Here is a 22,100-nt window from a genome sequence, read left to right on the forward strand (position 1 = left end):
ATAAACCTGAAAGTTCTGTTTTTTGCGAGATGCAAAAAGCAATAAAACAAGAACCAATAACATAATAAGAAACCTTCAATATTTGATTTTTAGGTGGTGCGACAAATGAGATAGAACAGGCAACAGATTGATAATCACCGATCTAAGAAACCTAATTTTTTCCCCATTAGATCATTTAGAATTGTAATGATTTTAATAATCCGAGCGACACATATGAGTGCTAAAGAATTTGCTCAATTGATTAATGTTCAAATATTTTAAAATGTGGTTAGACAAGCTCGATCGTGCGAGCGTGTCGACCTTGATGCCATTCAAAACTGCAACCAGCAAAAAAAGGAAAAAAAGGGCCAACGGGGGTTACAAAGCTCCTACGGTGAGAGTTTCGTACGTACTTTTTTAACGGTTATTTCTATGCGCTTCTAGTTCGAATAGGTAATATATGGTGGAAAATCAGCATTATTATGGTCTCGCCATCACTTCACCGGTTATTGAGTGCAAATTGTTGGTGTGGAATACAAATCCGGTTCTTTTTTGGTTCAAGCCTCGTTTTTTGTATGAAAGAAAGGACAACGTTCCATTTCGTTCATTGTTCAAACGGCACCAGTTATTCGTCGCTGGCCAGTCGACAAAGAAACCAGTAGAAATTCGGGACAACAAAGAAATTGTACAGACAACGAATGGATATAATTCTTAATCTAAGCGGCAGATGGCGCGACGCACTAATTATTGCACAATTTAACACGTGTTTGGTATTCAACAAGAGTGCAATAGTCAGTTATCTTGTCCTTGTTTCTAACGGGAGCGCCGACTGTCGAGAAAGAGTAAGAGATTTGTGCAGCAAACAGAGTGTGGGGTGATTTATGCTGATGATGCCAAGCAACGACCCAAGTCGTTCACAAACGACACAGACCACAGCACGACACGAAACTCAATCGAAACCATTTTTTTCCTTCTTCTTCTTCTTACTCGATATTAGTCTCCCCCTTTCGACCGGGGAGCCAAACAATTAGATTTGTGCACGACCGAGACCCCCGATCGGATTTTCAGCTTAGTAATGGAGATGCGGTCTTTAAAGGAGATCTTAACTCTCTAAAACATTATTTTACTTTCTACTTTTATCATTTGACGGTGATAAATTTGTTATTTCCGAACCTGTATAAAGAATGTCATTCACGTACTCCAGAGAAATCTCATAGATAAGGGTATAACTCGTGTTAGGTTCTACTAATTCTAGTTTGGCACGCGATGTGACCTAACAGATCCGACCTAATTGTTAAGTCAGTTCGCAAGATACGAATACCTCTGTACGTTTACACTACAGGAATCTATTTGTTAACGTGTCGAGGCACCGTATCGACGTAACAGAGAGGTCAAAGTATAGGAATTTTGTGTGTGCAGGGGGTCGTGTTTTTTGAAAATGTAAGCTCACCTCCAGATTAACATTTCTCGAAACACCTGCAAAGTTGAAGAGTGACCGCGGGCGATCGAATAATTGGCTCTTCTATTGGGCCAGGTGAAAACAACAGAAAAACTCCCATTCAGAATTAATGAAGGCGAGTCCGTTATTTAGGAATAGAAAACGTTTCCTTTCGGCTAAACAAAGAGAGCTTTCTTGACCTTACACAAGAAATCCACAATCACGAAATATTTCGAATTAGGCGTGTTTAAATGGAATGGAAATCATTTTTAGTTGTGAGAGCGTTTAAGAAAGTCTCGTGGGAATAATCTCGACGCGCTTCGTGACATCTAAGGGTGTTGTCGTCTAACAGGACACTCGAAGACTACGGAGCGCAAAAGAGCCTCGAGTAAACCCGCTCTCCTTCGAGATTATTCCTTTTGAATTATTTCGGGGTGTATCCGTATACGCGCATCGTATACAAAATACGAAAACTTCGTAATTTCGAGGTCGTCCCGAGGACGGCAGAAACGCCGGAGTATGAATGCGATGCAAATGTTCTTTAAATGATTTCAATGGCTGCATTGTTCTAACCGATCTACAAAAGCTTTTCCATTCAATCAATTGAACGCTGCGGGGGGAAAGTGGAGCCAGTAAGTACGAAACCCGGAACAACGTAACTGACTTCTCATTTGTTTCATTTATTTCCCAAGGGAGGGCAGTGGCTCGCCGGTGATCCGGGCTGAATGCCAAAACCGTCCCATCGGGATGTCTTTGAATGTCGTTGATAGATGGAGCTGCCGTCCGACCACTTCCGGAAAGCGAAAGACACCCCCAGAGACTTCCACCGCCAAGAAAAAAAGCTAACTAACAAACTCCGAACAGGCTTTTTAAAAAGAAAAAAAAATACATCATGTATTGTACCTTGTTCACACTTCGCTAACTTCTGGAAACGCACTTGATCAAACGCCATCTTTTAAACTCTTGAGTAATAAACTTAAAATGTCTTCACAAAGAGTTAAAAACATTCTAAGCGAAAGTACATGGGTTCAGTTTTAACACAGACCCGGCATATATATTTTGTATTTGCGATTTATCCGATTTATCGCATTTAGAATGATAATTATTTTGTTTATTTGATGCTCAAGCAAGCAATTTAAGGTATTTATTAGTCTTTAAAATATCAAATCCCCAATTTAACAGATTATTTCGCTTATTGTTCATACAAGCCACAATTTAAAACGTTACTTTGTTTATTAAGAGCATTATGATTTTAAGATAATATTTTTGTTTAAATACTTTAAGTGCTTGAGCATTTAAAAATTTAAATACACAAGCACCCGAAGCAGAGCGCTGATGAGCAGCGTATCAAAGAAAATTCAACAGATAACAAAAAGATTCTGGATGACGTTTGATCTGTATACGGAGCAAGATAATACACAACCCACCCAAACCGGACATATCGGCCATTCCCCTAGGCAGGTGTGGTTTCTACTAGACAATAGGCACTCAACAAGGAAGTGATGCTTCCTCTACTCCGACTTAACACCGATTATCAAGACACAAACTACGACATTTGAACTATGACACGAATCTTCTTTTTACTCCTATCGCCGAATATAAAATAATTTAAATTAATTTTTCATTTTTTTATGCAGAAAATACCTTTCTTATACTTCCGGTCTTCGTTTCATTAACACACGCTCCACTGGATTTATATATATATATATATATACACACTTTTTTAATGAATATTTTGGGAAAGGGGGGAATGGAGACGTTTAATGCCTGGTGCTATTATTACTCATTCACTTAATCTAAAAAAAATTGACAATGGTAACTTGTGAAAAATGTTATCATGCGTTTAGCGATTATAAAAACATGGCGGAAACAAAGATTTTTATCATTATTTCAGTAAAAATGCATATTTAATTGTGCATTATATATTCGTGTGTGTGTGGGAGCGCGCAATTTTAAATAGCTAGCGTTAATCATTCCAATGTCTTAAAAAAATAAATAAATACATAAATATTTTAAACACTGTAAATAATCTAAAAAACAAAAATATTCTTAGAATTTTCAATAAAATTTTAAAATTCTTACAAAATAGAGTAATACGAGGCTTATATTTTTTTATGTCATTTTACTTAAACAATATACAAACACATAGACAAAATATAAATGATTTTTAGGAATGTAGTTCTGGTTTCATGTTTTTTTAATTAATATCATAGATCAAGATACTTTCAAGAGGTTGATGTACAATTTGTCTCGGCATTACTTTGCATCAATTCATCCCATTTATGTTTTTTAATATGTGTAATAATTGAATAAAGTCAATTGCTCGAAGCTAATTTGAGGTTAAATTAATCAATAAATAAACAAATTAATTCAAGTCAAATTATTAATATTACAAGTTAAATTATAGTAATCAGTTTGTTTTTTTCAATTTCAAGAAATCCGAAACTTTTTCGATCTCATCACTATGGCATTTAACGAAAGAAGAAACGCTTAAAACAATTTCCATAAGATTCGACGTAGACATACAGACAAACCGACGAACAAATTGCCAAAACGACAAGATTTTTTCAACCACAGAACAAGAAAATAACGCCAAAAAAAGCGGCACTTCAAATCACAATTTCGTAAAAGATAATTTACAAGATATCACAACTTTTTCATTCATATTGCAAGACGTGAATACTAAATTGTAATAAATCTTGGTAAAAAGGAGGTAGTAGTTTGTCGAAAAACTGGAATTATGATGAAGAATCAAGTCGAGTTTTGTATGAATTTTTATCAGTACGACTTAACTCTTTGTTAAAATAAAGGAGAAAAAACAGAACCGGACTACTATAATATAAACAATGCCCTTCTTTAACAAGCTCGATTCTTCGTAGTCACATGGTGAAATTCTCGTAAAATATTTAAACAAGTGAGGGTATATTTAAAAATGTTATCATCTCGGTACACAGAGATCCGCTATGATATTTGGTATCGCTTTGTATATCAACATTTGTGTCACGCATACTCCCGGTGATAGACGTTCTTTAACGTCAAGTGGCAAAGCCATAAACGTTTAACAGACATGGCAATCCTAGGCATTCAGATGTGATGTCTTTATACGTCTCTTTCTCTCTTTCACTCATACTATACTGACTTTTCCTTTAAAAAAAATAACAAACAGACTATCTATAACAATAAATTAATCTTCCTTCTAAAGAATATCGCCAAAAGCTTGTCATCAACTTGTTATTAAGCAACGAGTTTTATCAATTTAAAAAAGAGAAAAATCATTTGGGCAATGAAAGAAGGAAAAGAAAAAATAAATAAATAAAGAATAATATCAAAATTCAATTTTCATACAAGGAATATCGCAAAGCGGCAACTATTTTAATTAACGTTTGACAAAAACATTAGATGTCGACTAGATTAAGAACTGGCTCTCATACATTCTTCGGAGATAACAGACTTTTTTCTATGATTATTATTTTCAGATTCGACTCGTAAGATAATTTAAAATAGTTTAATCTAGTGGGGGAAAGGGGAGGAAAAAATACACATTTCTGCATTCTTTCCTATCCAAAAATCTTCCATTTTCGAAGGTCAGATTTTTATCTGTTTTTTTTTTACAATGACTAATCGTTCGCCCCTTCATCAGATGAAAATGAGGAAGAGAAGCACAGCAGCAGCAGCAGGAAGAGTAGTAGAAAGAGGAGGAGGGGGGGATAAAATGGTTCGTTCGGCTTTTTAGTATATATTTTGTGAAACAAATTACGAGATAATGCGGTACTTACCTCCAAAAATGGGGGACGTATCCGGGACACTGGTCTTGACACTTATAGCACGGTCTTTTGACTTCCATTTTTTCCGAGTTTTCACCATCCTGCGATAAGAGCAATGTAAGTAATTTAAAAACAAAACAAAATTAATTAAAGCTTTAATGAGATCATATTCTAAGAAATTATTAAATAGATTTTTATCATAAAGGAAGGGAAGTGAATCGTAACTAGTTACGCGCTGTTATAATTTGGGGGGGGTGATTTACCGACTGTGCATGTAACAGATACTTCAGGCGGAAACTTTATAAATAAACAATACTCAGAAGTTGAAAAAAGCCGCCATTGTGTGTCCACTATGATAAAGACGAAAAAAAGGGGTAATGACACGTTAACTCTGTGTAATTCGACCATTTTAACTATAATGTTTTAGTTAAAAATGGCCGAATTGTCATCATTAGTGACCAATTTTTTTCTTTACGTTATACAGATTTTGTACACGAGCGGTGGGACAATGCGAGAATCGGAGCGATTTGTGTCACACACGAAGGTCACGAAACGTCACGTTCGTGCGTGACCGGCCGTCACGCTCTTCGAAATAGTAAACGTTGGTCAAGCTTGTCGGCTTCGGTGATTACAGGATTCGTGTCGCGACTTTGTGGGCTTTACGAAACTCAACACGTGCGCTTCGTGACGATTAAACAGTTCGCTATCGGTTGTCCATCTTTAAAACAATAAACATACCCGACAATATGGTTTATTATGGAGTTTAATCACAATAAAATTAAGTTCTTCCACATATTAGACTTTTACTTTTTCTAGTAATTTGCAACCACTTAAAACGAGCGCTAGACTGTTTCGAATTAATATTTGGTAAGTTTATATAATGCTTTTGCACTTTAAAATGCTACATTAGACATACAAAGAATTTCACACTCTGGTGACTACCGACTTGGCTCTTTGTTTTCATACTCAAACAAGTATGCGTGAAATAAATAGGACTAAGTGTACATAAATCATTATTTTCTCCATTACACAATGCAGTAATACAAGCAATAAGGCCAATTGACTCCGTGTACCAAACCTCATTCGGATTTGAATCCGTTATCGTAAATGTAGGTGTATTGTCCATAATTAGGGTTAATGGACACCTGCTGGTCACGTGACGCGGTTGAGTGACCCTACGCGGTTCATCGCGCGACTTTGAAGAAAACGTAATCGGAAGATGAGCCTTTTTTGATCGCGTTCTAGGCAACAGGCTCAAAGGAACGTTCGAACGAGTTACCTAAAGTATAGGATACTCGACGATCACGATCGACCATCGTGACTAATTGCTATCACGTTCCATCGGATTGTTAGTTCAAAACAAACCATCGGTTCTTACTGATCTTTTTGGTAGGAGGCACGCAATACCCACGCAACTCCCGAGGGTATAACTTCGCTTTAAGTTACGGTAGTTCCGATAGGTAAGGACCCCCGTGGTCTAAACCCAAATAGTGCCCCAAGCGCGACACCCACGTGACGCTTCAGACAAAGATGACCGGGTGGATGTTTATAAATATGATGCACAAAACTATTAAATTAACCGTTCTTTTTCTTTTTTTTAATCACCTAAAGTCATGATCTTCTAACAACTAGAATTAAATCCAACCATCCCGATTGAAAATTCCCACTTAAAAAAAAATAAGCAAAAACATTGGCATTACAATCAGAACATGCATAGATAACTTCAATGTATCTATTTTTAATATTATGGAGATAAAAATTATCTCAAGTTTTTGCTCCCGAACTTACACGCAACGTTAAATTACTACAAACTGAACTGAAAACGGCGATTGAAGCTTGTGTAATTTTGTAATTCAACCCTCGATAGATCCAGCCATCTGTTCAAGATTCGGTTTCATTATCGAGAGGTAATACAAATATATATATACAAAAAAAAAAGGGGAGGGAAAAATATTAATACAAAATCTCTTTGACATCCAGAATTACATAGGAAGAAGACTTATTTATTTTTATTAGAAGCGTAACTATGTACCCCTTTAAAGCAATAAAAGATGTCGTGACATTAATTGTCTTATCAGTGTGTCATTCATGTAGTACGTACAAGGTTTTGTCACGAAATACCAGTATAATAAAATTCCGACCGAGTTTTACGTCCAATGCATTTCGGACATCAAATTAAAAAGCATAAAAATCGTATTACTTCCAGCGATAAATATGAAACAATGTTTTTAACACCGATAAGAACCGAATTAATATACAAAATCTAACCCCGTTTTATATTTATTCAACGATTTTTTTAGACTTTAAAGTACATAAATGTTTCCATTTATTATTCAGTTTTTTAAAATTAAAAAAATTATCTAATTAAAGCTGGCAACACTTTAAAACAAACGGTTTTTTGCCGCATTTTTAAACAAGTGTTGCCAGTTCTTGTTTAGTTTTTTTTATTTTAAAAATGTCTTTATAGTTGGGCAGTTATTGCCAATTTATTTTTTATAGGTTTAAGGCTTCAAATTAGGTTAAAATCTATATTTTTCATGTTTGGCTTTAATCATAAATCTCAAACTTTCGAAAATTAAAAAAAAAAAAAGAATTAACACTGTAGTGGAATATTTAAAAAAAAATTAAAATAAAAATCTGTCTTGGTTTGACAGATTCGATGGTTAAGAAAAGTCGAGTGGCGTCAACGAGTGAGTCATAACTTTTAAACCCACACGAAAAATAATTACAAATGGCGCATTGACTAGACGTCAATTTATTTTTTTATTTTATTTTTTATTTTTTCTCCTTTAAAAGACGGGACAATATTTCAATCATGAGAATGTAATAACAGCAATTGAAAAGTTCTAATTTTATTGAAGAGACACTCAACAGGTTGGATGACGTCAATCGATTTGGCACCATCTGTTAACATAGAAATCTGTCGTCGAACCAATTTCCAACGTCGTCAATTTATAGTCAAATCTATTTTGAGGTGTTATAAATCAAATCTTTTAATCGATTTTAATCATTTAACACCACTTTCCGTTGGCTCTAGAGAAATAGAGAGAGAAAGAGAGAGTGTTTTCCGACTTGCACAATCCGTATAAAACCCGCTTTTTAAATATTTTAAGGAGTAATTATCGTTAATTACGTTGCCAACCTCGTTGACCCGTAACAGGTGCGAGAACGAATCGGGTTTTAAAGAGTTTTTAAGATAATGCCAAGTAATTTTAAACATAACATCAACTCGTTCCATATAAAATACAATAGTTCACGTAAGAGCAACAACGTTTTTCGGTTTTCCGTGACCTAAAACAATTTACGAATTCATCACGATCAAATTAAAAACAAAAAATACATATCATCGTCGTTGTCATCATCTTAAAATAGATAACTTTAACAATATAAAGTTCCAAATTCTGATATAAATATCGTAAAATCTCCGATTTGACTTTCGGGGTTTCGGGTTCAATTTTAGTGACTATACACTTCCAGGTCACCAATTATCGAATAGATTTAAAGAAGGAAAAAAGGTCAATGAATTGAGCAATTTCCTCTTGTAACTTTTAATAGTTCATTCAAATCAATTTTTAATAATACAAACCTAAAGACCTACATTTTACTATGTAACAAATAAAGAAAAAAAGTTGAGTCTGACTCAACTGTCGAGTCAACGGTTAAATTCTTCCGTTTAAGTCGAGTAGATTTTAGTTGTGAAACGTTCTTTCAGTGTACTAGAGCAACAGGCGATGCTCAAAAGCCCTCGAGGGAAAAAATCCGATTCTCAATGATCGTTAATCTACTCCCAGTAGTACAGTAAAACGATCGTAAGGGCAACTCAATATACTGTATATATATATATATCAAGCCACTCACTCTTCTTACAGTTGATACAGTTGATGCGTTAACTACAATTCCTATTAATTTTCCACTAGATTTCAAAACTCCTCCCTTGCAAAAATTCTAGAAAAGCTGGATAATAAATGCAAATAAAATGGAGCCAAAACAGTCTGTTTTCGATATACTGTATATACATATAGTCGGGAAGCCTCATTGTCTCAACAGATTTTTCCTAGAACATCTACAAAACCGGTTTCTAATCTACGATAATAAAATTGCATTTCTGTTGTTGGTAAAAATCTTACAGGGACGTTAACACTCTCGGAAGAGAAACCCCATCGTGATTTCTATACGTTTAGAACCTTAGAAATAAACTAAAATCGAGTAAAATAATCCGAGTCATGTGCGCTACCATTTTATCTCCACTTAATCTAATACTTGGGGTGTAAATATTGCATTTATTAATGACTAAAATTAGAGAAAAATCAGTCGCGAATGTGAAATTCTTAGGTGACAGTTTGGTTTATGTTCACCTTAAAAAAAGATGGTTCTAAATGAAATTGACCAAATCCATTTTGTGTTAATTAAATACGGTACAAAAGAGAGTAATTATCTCAAAGAAGCCTTAATTAGAACATCGGAGAATCGAATTAGAATGGATTCCTAAGGGAACGGAGAAAGAATTTCTTATATAACCGATCTATACATCAAGTTAAAACCTGTAAGTGATGAAGAAAATTAAGGTTATTAGTAAACTAGATTCGAATCAATTTGTCCATCCTGGAAGACGTGTGTGACACCAAACAAATGCTAGACCTTTAATTAAGATGCTTGACAGATAAGCTAAACTTTTTCCGACAAGAACATGACCTAATTATTTTCTGAAGGGAAAGAGAATAAATATCTTTATATTATTTAATTCCAAATTTAGTTAGTTACTTTATGCCTTTTCGTATCTATTACTTAAAAGAAAAAAAAAGAAAGAAAAATGCTGTAGTTAGATGGAGTCACGCTTGCTGACTTTTTCCTAGTTTGAGGCAATGTGACAAATCGGTAATGTAACTTATAGCGTTTGATGTACCAAACTTTCCTCCATGTTTTTCGCTTTTTTTTTACAACTTTCTATAAAGTAAAATTGAAGAATTTATAAGAAAGAACTAAGTAACTCACCGCTCTTCTTAGGCCTTTGTAGAACTAACAGTAACAGCTTGTTAATCTCGTCAACGTTAGATTCTTCGCATCTGTTCTCATTCTTGCATCGATCGATCGGATTAATTTTTTTATAGTATTTTTTTCCGAGTTTCGATCGTTTTTCGCAGCGAGATCGTCTGTGACGAGGAAACGTCCCGCTCTTATACGTTCCGATGCACCGACTCGGACAGCAATGTCCGGATCGTTCCTCACTCGGCACCACACTCCGTAGTTCTGCACATTACCACAAGACGGCGCTAAACGTTGACGGATGACGTCAACGTTTAGCGTCACGCCCTTCGTAGCGCCGCCGTTCGGTACATTCGACAACTTTAGGAATGGTGTTGTGAATCCTCAAAGAACCAGAGAATGCTTCGAAAAATCCCTAACTTTTTGTTAATGTTTAAGCTATTTTAATCGCGCCGTTATTATCAATGTATTGTAGAAATACAAAAGTGTATACGGTGTTTTCTTTACGAGAATAACTTAAAGTTTACTAAAAGATACGCACGATCTATCTTAAACGATGCTAAATGTTAATACCCGATACGCCACTAGCTACCACCGTAATTTCTGTCAATTTAATATGCTTCAGACGACAGACATCCGGTCCTTTTTTGGGTAACTCTATTTATTTAAACAAGGTCATGTGACTGTATGGAGGTCGGTGATACCAAAGCCGAGCTCGTTAAGTTACTAACCCCGTGTCGATGAGGTGTCACCACTCTATTCCTTCATACAAGTATATGGAAAGTTTTCCTACTTCCCCCTTTCGATAACCTTCAAATGTTTAGCAATTAAATAATTAATTTCAAAGACATTTAATTCTTATAGTCTCTTGTGGCATTGAAGTAGTATATTTGTCAATTTATATAAGATGGTAACGTATACAAATTCAAGTTATTAATCGTAATTTTTTCTCAAAGCTACTCAATTTTTAATTTTTAAATAAATAATTCTTTTAAAAATGAATTAAGATAATTATTTAATATTTTTAATAATATTTTCAAGTAAAATGTCAAATTAAAGCTGGTTTTCTTTATATAAAATTGCCTATTTTTTAAATTAATTTAATTGAGAAACTCAGAAAATGAAAAAATATAAATAAATTTAGCAAATTTCATAATTTAAAAGAAAGAAAAAATATTATTTTAAAACGCTAAAGACTATGAAGGTTAAAGTGAAATTTTCTTAACAAATTTTCTCATCATATCTTTAATTTTTGCTAACGTTGGGCTTCATTTATTTTAACTTTTATAAAGTATCATTTTCCTCTCTATTATAATTAAATTATTATATTCAATTCTTAGAATTCTTAATACAGCTTTTCTTGTTAAATTCAAATTGCATTCTTCTTTTCAACAACCAGCTTAAAAATTGTAATTGTATGCCATGCAATTACGCCCCAAACCTTATATATAAGAATGTAAAAGTACATATAAAAATTCTGCAGTGTATATACGGTATTAGAACCCTGTAAAGCATGTATATATATATATATATATATAACTATAAAAAGTAACTTACCTTAATTTTTCTATTCCTTCTGTAGCTTTCTAACTTATTTCTTTCGGAATAATATTGTTCTAAGGATGCGAAATATCTCTGAACACCCTCTAGAGCAGTCATAATTTCAGACAAATCGAAACCAGACAAACAAATAGAGGACTCATCAAATGTTACGAGTTAAGACATTCCGACAGATCACCAAATATAACTCCCGTTGGACAACCTTTAAAAGATAGGCTTACGGGTCCCATTTCAAGAACGGAGAGAGCCTCGCTGTCGAGAGTTTGCTTTCTCTGTATCTCTCTCTCGCTCTGTCTCTCACTCGCAGTCTCCCACATCCCCTTCTGACGTCACTAAGAAAGTTTAGACGCATGCTCTGTTACTAGAGAGCCTAAAATGTCAACCATACATCGACCACGTTGGAAATTTTCATTTCGTTTCGACCAATGAAAATTGGTTATTTGGTGAAAATTAAAGCGTAAGCTGACGATTTATTACAAAACGTAAGCTTAGAATATATCAAAATATTTTATAACCACTCAAAATACGCTCTGAATAATTAAAAATTAATATTGTTTACGTATAAAATTAGTTTAAAAATTAAAATATCGTATACAATAGGCTCGCTTTTATGACTTGATTAAAAAATACTTTTCCTATCAATAATTGTTCCTAGTTTTTTTATTTTGATTATTCTCTATCACAGGGACTATTCCATCGTAAACTATTAGCTGTAAAATATAATTTGAAGATGATAACTAACAAAAATACATGGTAATTAAAAACATCATTTTATACAGTACAGTCACAATAGAAAATTTATATAAGTGTAAAGAGGGGTAGAGTGTTTCTAATAATATTCTGTACGTAAAATATATTTTAAAACATTATTAAGATTAGTATTATAAAAATAAAAATAAATAGAATAAAAAGTTATTAAACATTTTTGTTAATGTAACCCTTGGTGCCAAGATGACGGCTCGTCTCTGATTCCAGCAAGGAAACAGTGGGACGCAGGTTCTAACCTAACCTAAGCTATTCTAATAATTTGGTTGCTAATAATTATGGTAATTTATTAGAATAGGTTAGGTTAGGTTAGAACGTGAATCCCACTGTTTCCTTGCTGGAATCAGAGACGAGCCGCCATCTTGGCACCAAGGGTTATATTAACCGAAATTTTTTATGATTCATTTAAGCCAATTTTTTAAATAAAAATCTAAATTAAGTTTAAGACAATTTTAATTAGCTTATATTAAGAGGTCAAAAAAGATCCTGAGTTATCCAAGATCTTCAAAAAGAACATTAAAAATTGTAGGCTAACTATTTTTTAAAATAATAAAATTTGATAATAGCCGAAGGGATTTGTTTAAACACAGGAAATGCAACGAAATGAACAAATACCGTACTTTTAGGCCTCATATACGTGAGGCCTTAGCCAAATATCCTAACGGTTTTCCTACAAGAGAACTCGTGATAAGGCTCCTATCAAAGCGGGAAAACTATCCCTTTTGATAGGGGCCTTATCAGAGAGGGAGAGTTTACCCTGTGATAAAGACTAAACAAAATAAAAAGCTAGAAAACATTATTAATAATATTTCATGAAATATATTTTTTAATTAAAAAAATGTCTATTCAAAGCCGCATATTACAAAACTTTCGAAATTTCTGTAATGATTGATTGAGTTACGGTAATTAAATTTGTCCTCCAAATATACAATCAATCTTAATTTAATATCATTTGTTAAGTCTTTAACACATAAGTGCTTGCTAAATAAGATCAAAAGAAATATGAAATAATAATTATTGATTTTAAAAAAGTAATAAAAAGTTTAAAAGTTACATTTTTTAATTAAAAATTTAATTATTTTTAAGTTGTAGTAAGGATATATTGGCATATTTATAAAGAAGTTGAAATAAATACGGCTAGAACCTCATGCTACGAGGCTATAAATTAAGACCTCGAGTTTTTAAATTTATTATTATTTGATAGAGGTATATCTTGAGTCTAAAACAAGTTTAAATTCAACCTTGATAACGATAGAATATAACAGAAAGTGAAATTTGTGTCAACAATTTTAGAGCATCGACAGATTTAATCACGATAAACAGAATCAGATTTACACGCAAATTAACAAGCTGCAGCTTAGGACCTCAAGTTACAATGCGCTTGAGGTCTTAACCTTATAAATTATTATTATTTGATGAGAGGAGAGAACCTCTTTTATGCTATAACTTGGGAACGTATTGTGGGCCTTTCTAGTAATGGAAGAATATAGTGAGACGGGAAAATGAAATTCATGTCAACAGTTTTAGAACTATAGTAGACAATTTTCATTGGTAAAATTTCACTTTAGTTCTAGAAGATAGAAAAAGAATTGGTCTGTTTAGGATAACCGCATTCTCAGTGAATATTGATTGCCATGGCGAACAGTGGGTCATACAGCGATATGTTAGTCCTATTGAAGCACTCTTTTGCAATTAACCATGCTGCTGAATCATCGAGTATTGAACATCTATTAGACTAACATTTAGAAACACAATCGGATTTTTGTTTAATCGGGGTCTACCGACCATGATGACTTTACCAACTCTATAGAATATGCTTCTCTATAGAATTTATATTGAATGCTGTAATAAAATTCTTTGTAGGGGTAACAATTAATAAATATGTCAAAATTTAAAATTTTTAAAGATATATTTAGTTGACATTAATCATAGATACTGCTTTGGAATGTTTCAATGTATCATTTAATTATGTTTTACTTATTTAATTTACTATAATACTATATATTCATAAAGTATCGTAGCAAACTAGATAAATATAAATAGCAAAATTACAAAAATACTACAAAAATGAATTTTTATAAATTTTGTATTAAAAATTAGTTATATTAAATTTTTAAGTATTTTAAATAAAATTATATAATTAATTATATAAAAAAGTGCATAGAGTGTCATTAAATATCCATAATATTATCATTAAATTTAAAATTTTTATATGAATTCGAAATATTCATGATTAAATCGCATCCCTGTTTTCATTTAATGATTTTATTTTGAATTATTTATTTACTCTTTCAAGCAAATCTGTATTATACAATTTTATTCAGTTTAAATCATTTTATTTATTTATATAGGTTACAGTACAACACAGTGCATAGACCAACAACTAATAAAGATATGAGACTATTTTTTATGTATAGTAGTAGTTATTACTTGTTATTAAAGTATTTTACATTAAATGGCATCTATATATTAAAAGATAAAATGGTAAATTTGTTATTAGCCATAGAAAAGAAGAGAGAGAAGATGAAGAAGAAGAAGAAGAAGGAAAAGGAGAGAAAGAACAAGAATAAAAGGTGAAAAGCATGTCGTGAGTTCTGCTCATACTCGAGTTTCTATCGACTGGGATCCGAACTTCAAACTGTTGAATTTATGCGTTGTAAATGTAAGGTCTAACCTCTCTTATTCTTATTAATTTTACATTTCTAAATGAATTTGTTACTAAATAAATTTAGTTAGATAATAAAGAATTGTTTTCTTAAAAAACTTAATTAATCTTTAATTTTAAACGAAATCGTTTTATTACTTATTTAAATTAAGTAGATGTTTATTTTAATTTCATTAATTTTGATCAGTTTTAAGTAGACTCAAATATCCTACTATTAATTTAATTTCAGCCATTTTCTATGAAGGATGGTTATAATTAAATTGACTCATTTTAGAGCTAAAAATAGATAACGGATAATTGGATACCTCTCAAATTTCTCGAAAAATATTTAAATTGACGGAGTAAGAATGAATTGCCTGGAATTTTAATCTTTAAAAATGAAAAATTGATGCTTAAAGTAACTTTTCCGATCGTTTCAAGAATCGAAATGGAGATCTCTTCTCAATATTCGATCGATAAATGCAATTTAAAAATAAAAATGTATAAAAGAAAAAAAAATGTAAGAAAAGAATTAAAATTTCTATATATTAAACAATGTCTAAAATAAAATAATGCATTTAAATTCGGAAAATTTGAACAATTCTTTAAATTAAAGAAAACGAACCGTCTGCATCAATCATCATGTTTAAAGTTATACAGTGTATCAATTTGACAAGTGTAATTCTGATTTACTTATCATTCTTCGAACATATATAACTATATATATATATATACAAATTTTTAATAAAATAACATGGAATTCATTTGAAGTTATTTTATTAAAAAAATGAAGACGAAGGAAGAGGAGGAAAAAAGTAAGGCGTAGGAGAAAGAAGAAGGGGAGCTTTGATATAAAAATCCATTGTTCGCAAGAAGATGAAGGATGAGGAATAGTAGAAGGAGAAGGAAAAGGAGAAGAAGAAAGAGGAGAGAGGAAAGAACGAAGAGCAGGAAAAAAAGATAAAAGAGAGAAAAAGTAAGTTATGGAATAAAAATACAATGGATTTTTATATCAAAGCTCCCCTTCTTCCTTCTCCTACGCCTTACTTTCTTTCTCCTCTTCCTTCGTCTTCATTTTTTTTAAAAAAATAACTTCAAATGAATTCCATGTTATTTTATTAAAAATTTGTTTATATTAAATGATTAAATATCAGACGTTCGTACATTTTACTGGAAATTCTAAATATGTATAGGTCAACAGAAAAATATGTGTAGACTCGTAAGAAAGACAAACGAAATTTTATAGAGTAAACAATAAGATGCTCAAGCTTGCAATAAATTTTAATAAAAATTATTATATTATTCCATATTCAAATAATGTAAATAGTCATCTATTGACTAACGTTGCGTAAATTTTAAATGCAATATTTAATAGAATAGACCCTATAGCTGTAAATTTCTATTATGATTATGTAAGATACTGTATCTATTTATTTATTTATGCTGCTTTTACGTTGTGTTAAACGATAAAAATTGTATTATTTCTAGATACATAATCCCAATATATAACTCTCTTATAAAAATAGAACGGCACATTTTACGGTGATTCGCTTAACGATTATTATCCTAAATTTAACTAAGCGGAGTATTGTCTATATGCAGTCTATTATACTGTACGAGTGTATTGTTCTTATTGTTGCGGAACTATCTAACTATTCTTTTTATTCAATTTGTACCTTGTATTAATTGATAGGATTCATCAGTTCTGAGTCGTTCGTTATATGATTATTCAGACAGAAACAGACCATCTTTCTTCATCTGTCCATTTTTAGATTCTGAAGATGATATAGTTGTCTTTAGAATTGTAACACTCTTAGACCAGCCAAAAATTATACTATGACTATGAGTTTACGATGGTTATACGAATAACAACTGATAAAATCGCATGTTTATCGAAAATTTGTTGAAAATAATGCATTTTACAAATTATATGATGAAAAACTTTTCTACAATCTTAAGCATTACCAAATTCGACAATTTCATCGCATTGCTCTTATAGCATGAACCATTTGCATTGCACTTACAATGCGGTATTAGCGAGGTTGAGGCCGAAGTTTTAAAGGCGAAAACGTGTACGTCGGACGTTCGGCGCCGCTTTCCGGTAAGCCTAGAAGTTTGACAATGGCGTTTGGAATGTCGAGTATGATTCCACTGACTTTCCAGACGCCATTGCCAAACTTCTAGGCTTACAAGAAAGCGGCGCCGAACGTCCGACGTACACGTTTTCGCGTTTAAAACTTCGGCCTCAACTTCGCTAGTGATTATCTTCTGCACTTTTAGTTATACGTTTGAATAATTTTATTTGTTTATTACATACGGGCAACTTCGTAAAATGCAAGAATTTCTAGCGGTTTAGTAATTCGCAATTCCTTTTTTTCTTTTTTTTTCTTCTTTAGTTGCTTGAAATCGATATACGAATAATTCAGAAATAAGATCTATTTTTAATTTCTTTCTCAAAGTGATATCATCTAACAAATTCATTTTCTTTTTCTACTTATATTTTTCCAATATTATCTATCATAACTTTCTATTTGAAACTAAAGTTTTCTAGAAGTTCGGTGAATTTCATCTTTTTTCAGATCGCCGTTTAAATTGTTCAAATTTTAAAATAAATTTACAATCATCCGGCAGATATTAATATATCAAATAAAAACAGTCGAGAAAAAACAATATATGTATTTTAGATAGATATAAGACATATATCTGAAATACAATGACCATTCATTTTAATTACGATAATTTTGTCGACCTAGCCTGGATTATCTTTTCACTCACTTCTCTGAGAGTACTAAAATTACTTTTATTTTATTACATTTAACATAGTTTCGGCCAAACCCATAATATAGACATTAGAATATTTTTAATAAGAATTTAAGTTAGAAAATTTGCGTTGTTTTATTCGTGTTATCGTAAGTCAGCACAACTAAATATACAAGTCAACTGTAGATATTTCGACTTGAAAAGAATGTGATGACGTCAAATAGGAGAAAACTATTTTTACTCGTAAAAATAGGAATGTTCGTTGAGTCTCAGAGTTTTAAATAATTTTATTTATCCATTTCGAATTTGATAATTAAATTAATCGCACTTGTCTCTACGTAATGCTGTAGTATTAAAAATGTTAGCGTTGATAATTGATTTTGTTGTAATATCGTTACATATAATTAAGAAAACGTTGATAAAACATTATCGTTTTCTTATGAAGGAAAAATAATGCAAAAAATACAATTAATTATTGTTATACTATTAAAAAAGCTGCTAAAGCAAACTGTTAAACAATTTCATTTACGCTATATTCTTAAAATGATAATAAAATGTTCTGCAAACACACGCGATTATATCATCGGATGGCTTTCTAACGTGTACAAACAGTAACTAAAAATTTCTAGTGTTTGACAGTAGAATGGCCGAGGCAATAAAGGCCCAATCTGTTGCTGTAAAGATAGGATACTGGCTCAGGATCTTAGAAATCATCATGAATTGTGTGAGGCGATTGGATCATATCACTTTCAGTCGTTTATTTCATTGCAAATCTGGCAAACCCCATAATAGATTTTCAAAGAAAAAAAGGACCCTCTTAGTGCCGTAGGACGAAAAGAGTTTTATAAAGTGTTATATACGATAGATTACACTTATTGAAATCATTTTAAGACTCGTGATATTGATAAGTATAACTAGTCATAACATAATGCACACAGATTATGCGGGATACGTAAAAGAGACTAAAGTTAGTGAAAATTCTAGTTTTATTGATATTGACTCATTGAAATAATATATTAAATCAATTTGAAAAAGTATATAGCGTGAAGATTTACGTATTATGATTAATATTAATTAATGCTAATTCATTCAATGCTGTTTTTATGATGCTGCATTTTGTATATAAAATAATTAGCAATAATAACTACCACATAATTAATTAGAGGGGGAAAAATACTAGCAATTTAAAATACCGTCACAACAAATAACTATTAACATTTAACGTTTAAAACACTACTTAAGACTGATAACGATTGCTTGTTATGGCCCGTTGAAGCCGAGAGCGTGAAAGAAAACTTAAAATACTGTACTTATTTATCTAAAGATAAAGATGATGATGATAATAATAACAACAACAACTTAAACCTGATTGCAATAAACAGTTTTATATGTATTTTAATTTGTTTTAAGATATAAACTATTAATTCTGGTAGCATAGTACAGTACTACAGCTGGATCCACTACGTGCAGATTATGTACTGTACTGTACAGTTTACAGAACCATCTGAGAAGTTGAATCGTTTTTCAAAGCAGAGATTTCAATATCTTGAAATTTCTGCTGTGAATTAAATATATATATAGTCAAAACCATTGGCTTTTATTTAAATATTTTTAGAGCTTTTTATATTGCTGTCCCTACAAGACAAAATTTCCAGTAGATAATTATTATCATTTTAAACAATCATTAGAACGGTTACTAAGAATAATATATAGAATGCAAACGGAATAATGTCTATGAGTAAACTGGTCGAGATACGATATGATTAATTTGCATACAATGTATGTTTTATAAGCCGATCTCGAAAGTTTCCGAATAAAACTATATTTAGATACTTCAAGAAATAGATTTTATTAGCTTCATGTTTATTATTTTACTATTTTTATGTCATTGTTATGATTAACTGGAAATGCATTCCTCTTAAAGGAAAGTTATACTTAATAGATGGAAGAGTTTATTTGTAAATTCTCTGATGCATCAAGTGTGACTTTTCTTCACAAGAATATATATCCAAATAATCAGAACAACAATAGGTTCTTTGTCATCAAAGTTATGTATCTATGATATGCTTGGTTTGTAGCGCGGCGAGCATTCAATTTCAAAAAATTCTAACAAATTTATTTGGTGAAATCAAAATTTTTCAAATCCATCTATCATATGCTGAATAAAACTTACTATTAACATCAATGTAAAGGTATAATGAACATTTTAATATGATTATTTTAATTTACATACGCAGTATTTCATATTATATTATTACAGTGTGTCAGTAAATGAAAAAAATAATTCAAAAACAAGTAAAAATATGCACATTTTTATAGTTTAGAATAACCTAAAAGTCTGTCTTTTCAATTGGTTTGATTCTGTAATACGAGAGAATATGGTATTGTGGTATTGTATGTGTAATACACGCTAATTCAAGAAATTTTTGTTTTTTACTTTTTCCTCTTATAGACTAAGAAGCCTTTTTTTCGTGTCCATTATGGATTCAGCCATGACCGAAATGGGCGATTAGGAGATAAAGAACCAGTCTTCATACAAAAGTTAAATGGTTGGTTTACCATTGCGAATGAGCAAAATTGAACCCAATCTAGATGGTTATGTAAAAGAAGAAAAAGTTCTCATCAGTTTTATGGCATACTCACGATGGGACCAAATTGCCATGAAACTAGACGGTTTCTTTAGTGAATGAGCTCAAAATTCGATCAGAAAGTAAACGGAATAGGACTTTTATTAATTAAAAAAAAGGTGAAAAAAACAGATTCAAAACTGATATGTAAATACTGTATTTTTCTGTGCGTAGAACATGAGTTACATTATATCTGTATAACAATATCTTTTATGCTTTTAATAAAACTCATACTTTCGACTCAGACCGTGCTTCTCCATCTCTCACCAGCATCATCTGATCATTTTCTGCTGATGTCCCTTCGAAATGACAAATCTGTTGCCAGCCAAAGAGAATTAATGAAGTGGAGTTTTACGTTAACAAATTATTTGATGAGAATTAATTATTTGACTTCAGCTATTCAGAGCGAACTTTTGGATCAAGTATGTTTTGTACTAAACACTTTTATACATATCTCAGAATACATTTTCTAACTTAACCGGAAAAACTTCTAATTTTTATGAGATACACTTCTATGCAACACTACACATTAAATTTATTTATTACATTAAACCAAAAACTAGTATGTTATTATAATAATATAATGGTTTAAGTTTTGATTTTATTAATTGAGAGCTCAAACTATTAATGTATATAGGAGTTTGAATACATTAGTTTGTCAGTTTATTATATCTTTACTTTTCTGTGTATTTCTGATAGCTAAAATTTAAAATATTATTAAATATATAATATTAGATATAGATTAAAAAATTTAATTTAATTTTTTAAAATTTGAAATTTTACTTTATTTGGTTATTCTTTTGTTCAACAGAGGGCAGCACAATTATTAGACATTAAATATTTCACAAACATAATTATGTTTATATAACACTTAATAAAAACTTTAATTTTTGAAATTTATTTTTAAGCTAAATCATAAAATATTAAATATTTAAATTTGTTATAATGGGGGGAAAATAACTCCCTTACATCATCAAGGCAAAGGATCCTGCAATGATAAATTCATATGCGCACTCGTATTTATATTGTTTAATTATCTTTAATTTGTGAGTTTTCAATTCATAGTCTGAAGAACTTTCAGAATTTTTTAATGTTAATTTATTAGTTTATTGATATATCCCTTTCAAAACATTATTAATATTATACTAAATTATATTAATAAAAGAATTTGGCACATTGTTAGCATGAGACACCAACATACTATGCTTAGCATAAATAAGAAGCATTTTATCAAAATTCTCGGGATTGTAGTGAAGATTATAGTCTGGTGTGAAGAACGGAACTCGATATCTGTGAAACAAACTTTTATGATTCATGTTCTCTGTCACACATTAAGTTTTTTAAAACTGCTTCCGCTCTATAGGCACTAAAAGGGTCTTTTTTCTATCCCATCGGCCAGACTCACATTAGCGACGACCACATTGAGAAGGATAGGATCCGATATTTTCGAGATTAACATACGTGAAAAATTTCCGAGATTCCAGACGCGGGCTTGATCCAGGCTTCTCCAAAGCCTGGATCAAGCCTTAATGCCTTTGCCGCCTCGGCCATCCGGCTATCGTACATTAAGATTATATGGT

The 22,100-nt window shown here is 31.6% G+C and overlaps 1 protein-coding gene across 2 annotated transcripts in view; it reads right to left on the bottom strand.

Moving 5' to 3' along the window:
* Positions 1-12,019, bottom strand: part of LOC136977454 (protein prickle-like) — a 55,525-nt gene extending 43,506 nt beyond the window's left edge. Inside the window, exons 1-2 of one of the 2 annotated variants that reach the window (XM_067272942.1) lie at positions 11,722-12,019; positions 5,194-5,282 (exon numbers count right to left, since the gene is read on the bottom strand). In XM_067272942.1, the coding sequence (XP_067129043.1) occupies positions 5,194-5,282; positions 11,722-11,823 (191 nt within the window). In that variant the 5' untranslated portion in view covers positions 11,824-12,019. Of the gene's footprint in view, positions 1-5,193; positions 5,283-10,173; positions 10,490-11,721 lie in introns of those variants that run through there. The other variant, XM_067272944.1, reaches the window with a different exon arrangement.
* Between the last annotated feature and the right edge of the window lie 10,081 nt (positions 12,020-22,100).

Source organism: Centruroides vittatus, unplaced genomic scaffold, assembly GCF_030686945.1.
Source record: "Centruroides vittatus isolate TY-2023 unplaced genomic scaffold, ASM3068694v2 contig_459, whole genome shotgun sequence".
Lineage (NCBI taxonomy): Eukaryota > Metazoa > Arthropoda > Arachnida > Scorpiones > Buthidae > Centruroides > Centruroides vittatus.